The sequence below is a fragment of the Desmodus rotundus genome, chromosome 1, assembly GCF_022682495.2.
Source record: "Desmodus rotundus isolate HL8 chromosome 1, HLdesRot8A.1, whole genome shotgun sequence".
NCBI lineage: Eukaryota > Metazoa > Chordata > Mammalia > Chiroptera > Phyllostomidae > Desmodus > Desmodus rotundus.
In genome coordinates this window covers 101,493,319-101,506,605 of record NC_071387.1, presented here as the reverse complement: position 1 = coordinate 101,506,605, position 13,287 = coordinate 101,493,319, and the positions used below count along the sequence as shown (strand labels likewise).

At 52.0% G+C, this 13,287-nt stretch overlaps 1 protein-coding gene across 2 annotated transcripts in view; it reads left to right on the top strand.

Annotated features, from left to right (window-relative positions):
• The window catches only part of CORO7 (coronin 7), a 55,138-nt gene that overhangs the window by 2,401 nt on the left and 39,450 nt on the right, over positions 1 to 13,287 (top strand). For both annotated transcript variants that reach the window (XM_024553306.4, XM_045189815.3), the window contains exons 2-6: positions 95 to 191; positions 1,063 to 1,137; positions 4,632 to 4,702; positions 5,212 to 5,395; positions 6,961 to 7,037. In XM_024553306.4, coding sequence (XP_024409074.2) covers positions 95 to 191; positions 1,063 to 1,137; positions 4,632 to 4,702; positions 5,212 to 5,395; positions 6,961 to 7,037 — 504 coding nt within the window. The remainder of the gene's footprint in view (positions 1 to 94; positions 192 to 1,062; positions 1,138 to 4,631; positions 4,703 to 5,211; positions 5,396 to 6,960; positions 7,038 to 13,287) is intronic.

Genomic DNA, 13,287 nt, shown 5'->3' with positions numbered 1-13,287 from the left:
GGTGCAGCTTTAAGGTTCCCTGAATCATGCCGCACCCCGTGTTTTAGGCACTAACAGAGCCCTGGCCTTCAGGGTTCTTATTTTTTATTCCTAGTCCTGGATCAGTGACATTCGAGTAGGAACTACCCCCTCTTGTGGGAACCATATCAAATCCAGCTGCAGCTTGATCGCCTTCAACTCGGACCATCCAGGTAAGGAGGTGGACATGGACGTGGATGTGGAGGTTCAGGCATTGTTACCCAAATAGGGTGGGGTAGAAGGGCAGACTCATTGTAGGCCGGATGCTTGGAGGTACCTCTTCGGGGCTCAGAGGTCAGCACCATGCAGGGTCTTAGACCCCTACAAAGTGGTCAATGTGCAGTAATCATATCAGTTTTGGTTAGAATGTGTGTGTATATTTTGTGTAAACCACATCAGCTGTGATCTTCAAGAGCATGGCCAGGAGGGTGGGGAAGGGGCTGTTGCCTTTGTTTCCAGTTGCCCCCATGTGGTATCCACTCCTTGTCTGGGGGCCTGAGAGTGGCTGGGATTAATAGGAATACTAATAGTTGTAAAGCTCCTTGCATTAGTTAGGACTCTTTTGGTTGTCAGTGAGAACTCAAACCTCAAACTGACTTAAGCAAAAATGACACCTTTTTGGTTCATATAGCTAGTAAGCCCAGGGGCTTCAGGCAGAGCTATATCCAGAGGCTCCCACTTGCCATTGGCCCCAGCTTTTCTCTTGTCCCTCAGCTCTGCTGCACTTGGGTAATGGCTTCTTTTTCAGGTAAAGCTGGGAAAAATGGCAGCTGCTGGTACCTTACCTCTTATGACCCACAGTGCCAGAAAGAGCTTCTTTCCCCAGTGTCTTCTCTATCTCCAATGTCATGGAAGATTCTTGTGTAGGGAAGGACCTAACCCTGGGCCAATCTCTCTCCAGAGGGGTGTGATCTTATGATGGGTGGAGGCTCTGGGAAGGTCCAAGCCTGAGCTTTTGGGTCTTGTGTCCTATGGGAGTCCTAGGCTGGGAGGTAGATTATCCCCATTAGGCCAGAAATCAGAGTCCCTCTGTTTATTTACCAGGCATGCTGGGCATCGTACCTCTGGATGGCCAGGGAGAGGAGAGGAGACACGTGACCTACCTGGGCTGCCATTCTGGTGAGTGGGGGACTTGACCTAAGAAATCTCAAACTCGCCTCTCCTTATCTGGAGGTAGGGATTCATACTCACCTGGTCTCACAGGCCTATGGCTTGCCAGGTCCCTTTTGTTGTCCTCACTGTACCTCCTGACAGGTGGGGTCCCGATTGGTAGGCTAAGTCCTGGTAAGAGAATTAGGGCCCGTGCAGAGCGGAGGGAAGCCGAGCGCTGCCGGTGGTTAGGCTGGGAGGAAGAGGGGTGTGTACCAACACAACACGAAGCTCCACGCAGAAGCTGGCTCCCTGTTACAGCGGAGAACCTGGGTGGTTCTAAGCCCTGTGTCCTGTCTTGGAGCCTAAGGGACTACCCCTTGCCACCAAGCCTTCTCCCCAGCCTGGCTGCTCAGGGCCCTCCAAGGAGTGGGTGGCCTGGGCTGCAGGGCCAGAGATAGACCTGTACAAAGAGAACTTTGTCTGCTGCTTCTACTTCTGGGGGCTCCCAGCGACGTGCCTGGCAGCCCACAAACTTTCAGGAAACAGTTTGCTCTCCTAGGGCAACACCCAGCTGCCTCCTCTTTCTCGGTCCAGCTTTGGCAGCCGTGGGCTCAGCTCCTCTAACCTGCATTCCTGGCAGTCTGCAGGCTGGCCTTGGGTGAGAAAAGGGGGCTGAACTCTAGTCCCTGTTCTGGGTGTGCAGCTCAGTGTAGGAATCCTGATGATGATGGTGGCAGTTAATAAAATAATGATAATGAAGATGGATTCGCATCTAATCCTTCTTTAAAGCTTTTTAAAACTTTATCAAGACATCATTTACATATCATTAACATTACCTGTTTTAAGTGAAGAATTTGATGACTTTTATCAAAGTTGAAGGTTGCCGTTCACCGCCATGCAGTTTTAGAACATTTCCCGGAAGATCCCTCACGCCCCTCGGTGCTTAAACCGTTCCCACTTCAGGCACTGCGGCCTCCAGCAACCGTCAATGTACTTTCTGCCTCTGCACGGGGTTCTGCAGGCTACTGTGTGGCCAGAGCCGGCTTGCTGCCTGTCTTTGTACCCTGTTGTATTGAAACACTGCCAGGCCTTTTCATCGGTGGTCAGTCTGCAGCCACTTTCTCCCAGCAGCCGCGGCATTGAGCAGAGACAGTATGGTCCTTTAAGCCTGAAATATTTAGTCCATCACCCTGTCCAGAAAATGTTTGCTGGCCTCTGCTCTATACACTGGCCCTTTCTGAACATTTCACAAACATGGGAAATCCCATAAACAGTCTTTTCGAATCTGGTCTCTTTCACTCAGCATAATGCTTTGAGACCCACCTGTGTTGTAGTGTACGTGAGAAGCCCGCTCTCTCATCTACTCTCACATCTTTTTGAAGTATATTTTAAAATAACCCATTTTTCAGCTAGGAAGACTGGGGCTCAGAGAGGTTAGGACGTTGCTGACGTTGGTACTGCTGCTGGCAGAGCCAGGATGGGAACCCGTGCCTGTCTGGCCCTGTGTTCTTGGGAACCGTGCTGCTTGCTTCCAGATGCTTTTTACTCACAGCGGGGTTGCCCCGGGTTGGTGATTTTGTGAGGTGGTGAGTGCCCTACGATTTGGGGACTCCAAATAGAAGCCAGACCAGGTTTCTGTTGGCAGGTCGAGGCCTCACTGTGGCTGCAACTCTTTGGAACCTCTTCCTGCAGGAGCAGCCTTTCTGGGAAGCTACTTTGGGAGTAACTGAGCTTCAGCTCCTTCGGAACCTGCCCTCAAGGCCCCAGGCACTATTTGCCCTCTTAGGGGCCAGGGGTGGTGGGGAGACTGTGGTGGACTGGGCTCTGGCTACTGTGTTCAGGATGCCCAGACTTTGGGGCACCTTCCATATCTTGCCTCAGTGCCACGCAGCCCTTCAGCCCAGCTGCCCAGTAGAGCGGAGGCAGGGAGGCAATTAGAGGGCCTTGCTGCATATCTAGGCTGTGGGGCGGGCTGGTGTCTGCTCTCCAGTCTGGAAAGGCAGTGTGATGATGTGCTGAGGATGTAGGCTCTGAAGCTGGACTGCCTGGCCTGATCCTCAGCCTTGTCTTTTCTTAGTTGTGTATCTCCAGGCAAGTTACTTAATCTCCCTGTCCGCGTGTCCTTGTCCTCCACTTGGGTGGTGATGCCCCAGTGCTATCCTGGTGGGTCACTGAGGATTTGGTGAGACAAATGTACTTACAGGACTCAGGCTTCTGGCGTAGCCAGGCGTACAGACTGGCCCACATTACTATTTCTCGTTTTCTCAGTATACCAGGCTGCCTACATGGGCTGCTGCTGTGGGCCTTGGCCCTGCCCTGTCCAACGTGGAGCCTGCAGGGTAGAGCAGCAGGGATTTGTGGCTGGGAGTCCAGGCTGAGGCTGTCCCAAGGGGTACCTGTTCTTATCACACCCCCTTTTCTTCCTTAACTCTGGCTGAGAGGGGAATGTTGTGCTCGGCCCCGTGGAGAGGCAGGCAGTAGGGCGGCTGCTCTGCTCTTTGCTCTGGTGCTGCAGGCCTGGCTGTCCTGCTCACCTCCCCGCAACACCCAAGGCCTGGCCTCATCTCTGCCCAGCCTCATTTTCCCTTGGGGCTCTGGCTGTCTCTGTGCCCCGACCTCCCCTCCTAGGAAGTTCAGGTTCTTTGATTGCAGGGAACAGAAATCAATTCCAGCTTGCTTAAGCCAAAAAGGGGTCTGTTGAGAGAGTCCTGGAAGCTTCTAGAACCAAAGGAGCTGAATGCACAGGTCGTAGGAGGGTCCTGGCATGGAAGTTGCCAGCTCCTTTCAACCTGGCGGCCTTCCGCTCAGGCCAGTCCCTAAAGCACCCTGTCGCCAGGCCTTCCCATTCCTGGTTTAATTCTAAGAATCTGGCTGCAGGGGGTGCAGATCAAGTGCACTCTCACACCTGGACTGGTCAGCCCTGGCTTTGGGGGGAGTAATGGGTGTGACAATCAGCTTCCTCCCTTTTCCCCCACTGCCTCCTCCATGGCCCACCATGCCCCTTGTTGAAGCCTATCCTGCCTCTGACCTTGGGGTCACCCCTGCGTGTACAGCTCACCGCTAGTTGTGCCTGCACAGACATGTGCGTCTCCCCTGGGAAGTGCTGAGGGCCAGTTGGCCTGGGTGGTGTGTGAATCCCTTGTGACTGGAGTGGGGCCAGCACTGCTCATTCATACATTCCTGAGCCAGGCCCTGGCTTGGCTCTGGATTTGGGGTGATTACAGGTGCTGGTAATCTGAGGAGCTTCCTGCCCATTGTCCTGCTGACCTCTTCGTGCCGAGCCCTCGGCCACCCTGGGTCAACTGGGCTTTTGGGGTTGCAGGTCTATGGCATTTGCCCACAGTTTGCAGAGGTGCCTTCCTTCCGGAACTTGGAGTCCGCTGCTGTGTGTGCAGAGTTATCACCTCTGCAACCCTGGGCGTTTGTTCCCGGCCTTGGGGAAAGGGCATGTTGGGCTGGAAGCAGGACATTCTGTCCAGTTCCCGTCGGGCCTGACCGAGTCCGCCGTTCCTCTCCCGCAGACCTGGTCACAGACTTGGACTTCTCTCCCTTTGATGACTTCCTCCTGGCCACGGGATCAGCCGACGGGACGGTGAGTAGAGCCACTGGAAGAGCTGCTCGATGCCTCACCCACTCTTGGTTGGGATCTTCTGAGCCCGCTGAGCCTCTAGGGCTCTGCTTTGCCCCAGTCTGGTCCCTCCCACTACCCCTTCACCTTCTCCACAGAGTTGCAGGGCTGGGCTAGTGCAGACTTTCTTAGTTCCCCAGCACACACCAGCTCCCGTGTGTTCTGTGCCCTTGCCCGAGCCCTGCCTGTGACCTGCTGTCCTGCTGCCTGACTGCCTAAGGACGGTGGGGCTGGGGTGGTGTGGGGGGCCTGGAAGAGATGGTCGGAGCTGCTGGCTTCTCCACTCCCATTTCCCCCAGCCTTCAACCACACCCATGATCCTGAGCCAGGTCCCCCTCCTTTCCCCAGCAGGGACACGCAGCCTTGTGCCCAAGCATGGCCCCTGGGGGTAGGGGCGGCAGCCCCACGCAAGGCAGGCTGGATGCAGTGAGGCTCTCCTTGTCCTGGGCTCACAGACTTGCTCTTTCCCACAGATGAAACTGTGGCGACTGCCAGCCCCCGGCCGGGAGCTGCCCTCAGGGCCTGGGCTGGTGCTGGGCCCGGAGGACACCCGGGTGGAGGCGCTGCAGTTCCACCCCACCGTGGACGGCATCCTGGTGAGCACAGCGGGCACGGCCGTGAAGGTCTGGGACGTGGCCAAGCGGCAGCCCCTAACAGGTACAGGCCACCTCAGCCATGTCGCTTTCTGGGCAGCCCCTCCCGACAGTGTTTTGCTTACGTGTTTGATATGAGTTGTAAAGTAAGTATCAAAAACTCCCATGTTCCTAGTATAAAATCAAGTCTTGATTATAAACACCCCACTATCTCCATTTCCCAAAGCGTCTGTTTTCATCTCATTTAGGTGTTTTTTCTGCTTTTTCCTCCACACATCTAAATAACTTCTTATACTGTTATTTCTTGAATTATATATTGTTTAAGTTTTGAAAACAAACTACTGACTGCTACCCGGGGGATAAGGATTTGCTCTCTTAGCCCGCTTTCGTCCCTGCCTCACCATGCCCCTCCTCCTCCTATTTTGCCAGTGTAGACTGTCCTAGTCTTTTTGGGTGGCTACCACAAACTCCCACAGACTGGTGGCTTATAAATGATAGAAATTTATTTCTCACAGTTCTGGAGGCTAGAAGTCCAAGGTCAAGGTGCCAGCCAATTTGGTGTCTGATGAGAACCTGCTTCCCGATTCATAACCAGCCATCTTCTCCCCATGTCTTCCCTTGGTGGAAGAGGCTAGGGAGCTCTCTGGGACCTCTTTCATAGGGCCACTAATCCCATTTACGGGTGCTCCCCCTTCATGAGCTGATCACCTCCCAAAGGCCCCACCTCCAAATTCCACCCCAATGGGAGTTAAGTCTCAGGATGTGAAGTCTGAGGGACGCAGACATCCAGAGCACGCATGGACAGTGATAACTGTGCCAGACCCTCAGCGTGTGACTGGTCGTGACCCTGCAGTGCGAACCACGCTGAGCCCAGGTGTTTTCTGTGGTGGTGTCACTGTGTCCTTTTTGCAGACTCTTCTTCGACATGCTCATCCCCTTCTCAGGGTAAAGACAAAAGGCTTGGAGAGTTGAAGGGTAGACTGACACCCCAGGGCTGTGCGGTGTCCAGGGTAGGCCAAGCTCACAGTGGCGATGTCCCCTCCTTTGTGGCTGGGGCCAAGGGCTATTAATAGCATAACTGGGTGTCTCCCGGGTCCTCTCCTGACAGCATCAGCCAGTGCCCACTACGGGGGCATCTTGTGCCACATGGATGGGAAGTAGAAGATGTAGGACTTGCCCCCAAAGAGCTCCTGACACAGTCGAGGAGACCAGCCTAACCCTTGAGGCAGAGGTGAAGGTCATCATGCAGATGTCTTTAGGGAGTCACCCCTGCTGTAACTGTCACCTCAGGCCCTTATTGAGTGCCCAGCATTGTGCTGAGGTCTTCACGACTCCTCAGCACAGCACAGCAGTTCTATAGGGGTGAGGAGCAGGGGGCCTTGGGAGGTTTTAGAGTAGGAGCATGGCCTGACAATGGCAGGGCTGAGAAAGGAGCCCTGGGTATAGTGCAGCATATCTGGAAGGAGCTGCTATCCTGGCTCCTCCCACCCGAGAAGGGTCCCTGGAAGCTGCCTCCTCTGCCCCAGGGAGTTACCCCCAACCAGGCCCACCCGCTTCCCTATGTTCTCATTGCCCAGGGCAGGGTGTGGGGACCCAGTGCACCTCTTGACCTTGGCTGCTTCTCTGCAGAGCTGGCAGCCCATGGGGACCTGGTGCAGGGTGCTGTGTGGAGCCGGGATGGATCGCTGGTGAGCACAACATGCAAGGTAAGCAGGTGGGCGGTGAAGCTCAAGGAAGTGCCTGGGGGGGCCCCTGAGGGGCGCTGTGCTCTTCTCAGGGCTGTGGTGCCATGGTGCACACATCCTAGGCTGCGCCTATCAGGCTGGTGGTATTCATGGAGCAGAAGAGCACCAAGGATGGGCATTCCTCAGTCCTTCCCCCACGTCAGCTCCCCTCCCACCTTCTGACTCACACCTGCATCTGCAAGCCCCCACTCGTCCTGGGTACTAGGGCCTGAGGTCCCTATCAGATGAGGGCACAAGTAAAGCCCCATGCTGGCCCTGTGGCATCCTGGTTTGTGTCGTTTACCTCCCATCACCTACTTCAGGAAGCCTCACCTTCCTGCCTATATGCTTTGTCCAAACTGTTAGGAGGATCCAGACTCAGGGTACTGTGCCAGCCCCCACACCCAGTCAGCAGAGCTTGTGGTCCTCGCTGACACCAGGCCCCATGCCACCCAGTCCTGTGGGTAGGGGAGGCCAATGTGGATCAGGGAATCATACAGATGAAATAATCATTGTTACCTGTGAGAGAGAGTTGAAGTGCTTTGAGTTGGTCAGAGGAGCTGGGGAAGCTTGGTCTCAGGCAGTGGCCTCTGGTAGGGTCTCTGAAGGAAGGGTTAATGGCGTGGAGCAGAGAGAGAGGAGTTTGGAAGCTGCAGGTTGGGGTGCAAGGGCCAGGGCAGTCCTGGGTGCAGAGAACAGAGTCGAGTGCACAGGGGTTGTGCTTGTTACTGTAGAAAGCACTGGAGCGTTTAAAGCAGGGAGGGGCAGGCTGTGGCTTGAGGGAGGTGAGCAGATTTGCATTTTGAAAGCTGCTTAGCTGTCCTGTAGACAGAGCATTGCAAAGGGGGCCCATATCCAAAAATGAAGGTGGGGTGATTTCTGGGGGAGGAGAGGAGCAGACCTGAGGGTGAGAGCTGCAGGTTGGTGGTGGGCAAGATGTGAGGAGTGGGGGGCTTGTGAGGCTGGCTTCTGGCTACAGGCTGGAGGAAATACCTGCCGCCGTAATGGGGTGCCCCCAGGTATGGCTGTAAGCCTTTTGGGTTGGAGGTACTTAGGACATCCAAGCTGGAGGGTCATTTGAGTCCATGGACTGGGGCTCTAGACAGCAGGCACGGTGGAAAGGTGGACAGTGTCTGTGTTTGTGTGGTATTGCAGAGCGACTAGAGTGCTCCTAAGTGGGAGAGAAGGAAATGAGAAAAGGTGACAAAGTAAACTGGGAGGAAGGATCAGAACATCCAAAGGAGAGAGAAGGAGCTGCCCGGTAGGAGGAAGGAAGCCGAGGCAGAGCTGGCTCTCTATCCCAGGGAGGTGGCAGGGAACACTGGGAAGAGCATGTGAAGAGGCAAAGGATGCCCACCTGTTGGATTTGGGGTTGTAGGCAACTTTCAGGGCCTTTTGGGGTATACTGTAGCCTGCAGCTGCAAGTGAAGTGTGGGTGGAAGGTAAGAAAAGAGCCTGCAAGGGTTCTTCCAAGAAGTATGGCTGGGGGAGGGAATGGAGGGGAGGAGCAGGTCAGGAGGGCGTGAGGATGCCTCTGAAGGAGAAAATGTGGTGTCTGCATACTTGGTGGGAATCCTATTTCCAACTATTTTCCACTGTCTAGGAAGCCCCATTACCTGGTCTTTTTTAAAAAAAATTTTAAAATTGAATTTATCTGGGTGACATTGGTTAATCAAATTATGTAGGTTTCAGGTGTACAATTCTATAATTCATCATCTGTATATTTTGTGTGTTTACTACCCTAAGTCACTTCTCCTTCTATCACCATTTATACCCCTTTCTCCTCTTCTACCTTCCCCCGCCCCTCTTTTCCCCTGTGGTAATCACCATACTGTTGCTTAATGCCTTCACCTTTTCACCCGGCCCCCATGCCCTCCCCTTTGACAGCTTCAGTCTGTTCTCTGTATCTGAATCCGTTTCTGTTTTGTTTGTTAATTTATTTTGTTCATTAGATTCTACATATAAGTGAAATGATATGGTACTTGTCTTTCTCCGACTGGCTTATTTCACTTAGCCATTTCCTAGTCTTTATCAACTTATTTTTTCCTATTTATTCATTAGATGGTAGGTTCCAGACATTCGCCTGAGCTTTGGGGATCAAGAGGTAAATAAGACTGGGCTGCTGGCCCCCAAGAAGCTGCTGTTTGAGGGCAAGGCGGTCATGTGGCCATTGCTCAGGCTAAAGGCTGGGAGGAGCATGACTTCCAAGGGATGGTGAGGTCAGGGCTTGTCCTTGGGTATGAGCCCTTGCTGAGGAGGAGGGGACAGGCATCTTAGGCAGGGGGACCAACCTGTCAGAGTCCTATGTTTGGACTGTGACCCCTCCCTCCAATGAGAAACCTTCTCTGTCTTGTGTTTCCTTGGCAAGTGTGAGACAGGCACAGAATGATAGAGGAAGGAAGAGAGGGAAGGAGAGAGGGAGTAAACTGGAGGATGCTTCCCATTAAAGCCTCAACCCTCTCAGCACCATTTCCCAGCTGGTGGGGAAACCTCCCTGGTGCCTGGCCTGACTCCCATTCCGCCTTGGAGCAGCTCTTTTTCCCAGGGCCCATGTTTCCCCTGCAACGCCTAAGTTCAATACCCCCAAAGCCGCCTCCTGCTCTCCTCCCAGCTCTTCCAAGCGGCCGCTAGGGGGCGCGCGGACCTCACAAATGGCTGGCCTCCCACTAAGCTCCCACTCTGTGTTCCTGTAGGCCCAGCAGGATATGACCCACCACAGCCTGTGCCCCCTCCTCTGTCTGGTCCCTGTAGATCCCCACAAGTGATCTACAGACCAGCCTCTAGTGCCCAATCTGAGAGCTGGTTAGACGACCCAGCTGCCTTTAGTTACTGCTCACATGCTGAGACTGTTATTCAGGCCCATGAGAGGCGCTGCCGTCATCCTCATCCTACCCAGGACTCTGGCTTTGCCCAGGTCACAGAGCACAGGGTGGTGGAGTTGATGTTTGAATCCAGGCCATTGGCTCTCCCCTGTGGCTCTGCCGCTCAGATGTGAGTTTTGTCCTTGCTGCCAGTAGTGGGTCTCTTGCCTGGCGTCTCTTTGTCTCTCACTGTCCTCTATCTCTTGCTGCCCTGTCTCTGTCCCTTGTCGTCTTTCCTGTCTATAGTTGTCCCTTCTCTGTTCCTCTGTCTCTCTGTCCCCTCTGTGTCTGTGTCTCCTCTCTCTTTGTCCTTGCTTTCTCTCTCCGTCCCCTTTGTATCTCTGTTTCTCTTTGTCTCTGTCCTCCCCACCCCCCCACCCCCCACTGTTCTTTTTGCCTCTCTCTGCCTTGGCTGTCTGACCTCTGTCTCAAAACAGCATCCTGAACATGAGGCTGTTTAGTGGAGTGGTTCCTCAGAGCTCATCATTGGACAGTGCCTGGTGTCTGCCCGACACAGAACAAGTGCTCACTAAACTGTAGCAGGGAAGGCTTTTCCAGGAGTGACCCAAGAACCCTGAGAACCCACTCAGGTGTGTCAGGAAAGCCTGGGTTGGGTCCACCGAGGGAGGTCTGGCTTTCGAGGCCATCTCGGGGTGGCCCCTCCCTCACCCGTGTGCTCCTTCACTGCCCCTCTATTCTTGCCACCCACTTCCCTTTCATGGCCATCTCTCCTTCACATCACATGCCAGCAAGCTCCTGTCTCCACATCTTTGCTCATGCTTTCTGCCTCCTCAAATGCCTTTCCCTTCCCAGTGCAAGCTCTGCTTCTCCTTTGGGGTTCACCTTAGGTCCAGGTTCCTCCCCGATGCTTCCCGTGACTACCTGAAGTATCTCAGAGTCCAACACTTGGTGGGGACTGTTTGCTCTCTCTGCATCCCAGGCACCCGGGGGCGGGGTGGGGGCACACAGAAACATTGAGTACATGAGAGTTCCTGTATCCCCTCTCCCCCTTCCCTTCTTGCACTGATGTGGTGTGTTTGTTACAGTTAAACCAATATTGCTACATTATTATTAACTAAAGCCCGTTAGGTTCATTCTTGATGTATATTCTATGGGTTTTGACAAATGTGTGATGTCACCATTACAGCATCATATAGTGTAGTTGTACCACCCTAAAAAGCTCCCTGTGCTTCACCCATATATCCTTCCTTCCCTGTCCCCAACACTGGCAACCACTGACCTTTCTGCTGTCTCTTTTCCCAAATGCCATGTAGCTGTAGTCATACAATGTGGAGCCTTTCCCGATCGGCTTCTTTCATTTAGTACTATGCATTTTTGGTTCCTCCATGTCTTTTTGTGGACTGGTAGCCATTTTTTAAAATTGTGGTAAAAACACATATCATAAAACTTACTATCAACCATTTTTAAGTATACAGTTCAGTAATGTTAAGAATATTTACATTGTCGTGAAACGGGTTTCCAGAACTTTTTCATCTGTAGAACTGAAACTCCATACCCATTAAACAACTTTCTTCTGTCCGCTCCCCCAGCCCCTGGCATCCACCATACTACTTTCTTTTTTTTTTTTTAAATATATTTTATTGATTATGCTATTACAGTTGTCCCATTTTTTTCTCCCCTTTATTCTCCTCCGCCCTGTATCCCCCCTCCTCCCTGCATTCCCCCCTCCTCTTTAGTTCATGTCCATGGGTCATAATTATAAATTCTTTGGCTTCTGCATTTCCTACACTATTCTTAATCCCCCCTTGTCTATTTTGTACCTGCCTTTTGTACCCCTATTTTGTACCTACTGTTTATGCTACTTACCCTCTGTACCTTTACCTGCATTCTCCCCCTCCCACTCCCCACTGATAACCCTCCATGTGATCTCCATTTCTGTGATTCTGTTCCTCTTCTAGTTGTTTGCTTAGTTTGTTTTTGTTTTTGTTTTTTAGGTTCAGTTGTTGATAGTTGTGAGTTTGTTGTCATCTTACTGTTCATATTTTTGATGATCTTCTTTTTCTTAGATAAGTCCCTTTAACATTTCATATAAGGGCTTGGTGATGAACTCCTTTAACTTGACCTTATCTGGGAAGCATTTTATCTGCCCTTCCATTCTAAATGATAGCTTTGCTGAATAGGGTAATCTAGATTGTAGGCCCTTGCCTTTCATGACTTTGAATACTTCTTTCCAGCCCCTTCTTGCCTGCAAGGTTTCTTTTCAGAAATCAGCTCATAGTGTTATGGGAACTCCTTTGTAGGTAACTGTGTCCTTTTGCTGCTTTTAAGATTCTCTCTTTATCTTTAACCTTTGCCATTTTAATTACGATGTGTCTTGGAGGGAGCGGGCCTCTTTGCATCCATCTTGTTTGGGACTCTGTGCTTCCTGGATTTGCATGTCTATTTCCTTCACCAAATTAGGGAAGTTTTCTTTCATTATTTTTTTCAAGTAGATTTCCAATTTCTTGCTGTTTCTCTTCTCCTTCTGGCACCCCTATGATGCAAATATTGGAACACTTGATTGTCCCAGAGGCTGCTTACACTATCCACATTTTTTTTGGATTCCTTTTTCTTCTTGTTGTTCTGAGTGGTTGTTTTTTGCTTCTTTGTTCCAAATCATTGATTTGATTCTTGGCTTCGTCCACTCTACTGTTGTTTCCCTGTAAATTGTTCTTTATTTCAATTAGCGTATCCTTCATTTCTGACTGGATCTTTTTTATGCTATTGAGGTCCTCACTAAGTTCTTCAGCATCTTTATAACCAGTGTTTTGAGCTCTGCATCTGATAGATTGCTTATCTCCGTTTTGTTTAGTTACTTTTCTGGACTTTTGATCTGTTCTTTCATTTGGGCCATGTTCCTTTGTCTCCTCTTTCTGGCAGCCTCCCTGTGTTTGTTTCTGTGCATTACGTAGAGCTGCTATGACTCCCTGTCTTGGTGGCATGGCCTAAGGTAGTAGGGTGTGTCCTGTAGGGTCTCCTATCACCCACACTGGGTACTCGAGGTGTGCATTTCACGTGGTTTGAGTACGCCCTTCTCTTGTAGTTGAGCTTTGATTTCTGTTGGCAGGTCAACAGGAGGTATTTACCCAGTCCAGTCAGATGCAAGGACTGGCTGTGACCACTGACCACCCACCTCCACTCTCTGTGGATGTTCAGCCGTGCAGGGGCAGGGTGGTGGTGCTCTTACATGGTCTGTAGTTGTCCACTGGGTGCTCTGGTCCTAGGGTTTCTCGAATGGTACAGCCCAAGGTCAGCCCCCTCCTGTGTTTTGCCTGGGGCCACCCTGCATGAACTATAAAGCAATCTCAGATGGCTGCTACTTGTTCTTGGCTTGGAAATTCCCAGGCGAGGTCAAGCTGTGAATCTAGGCT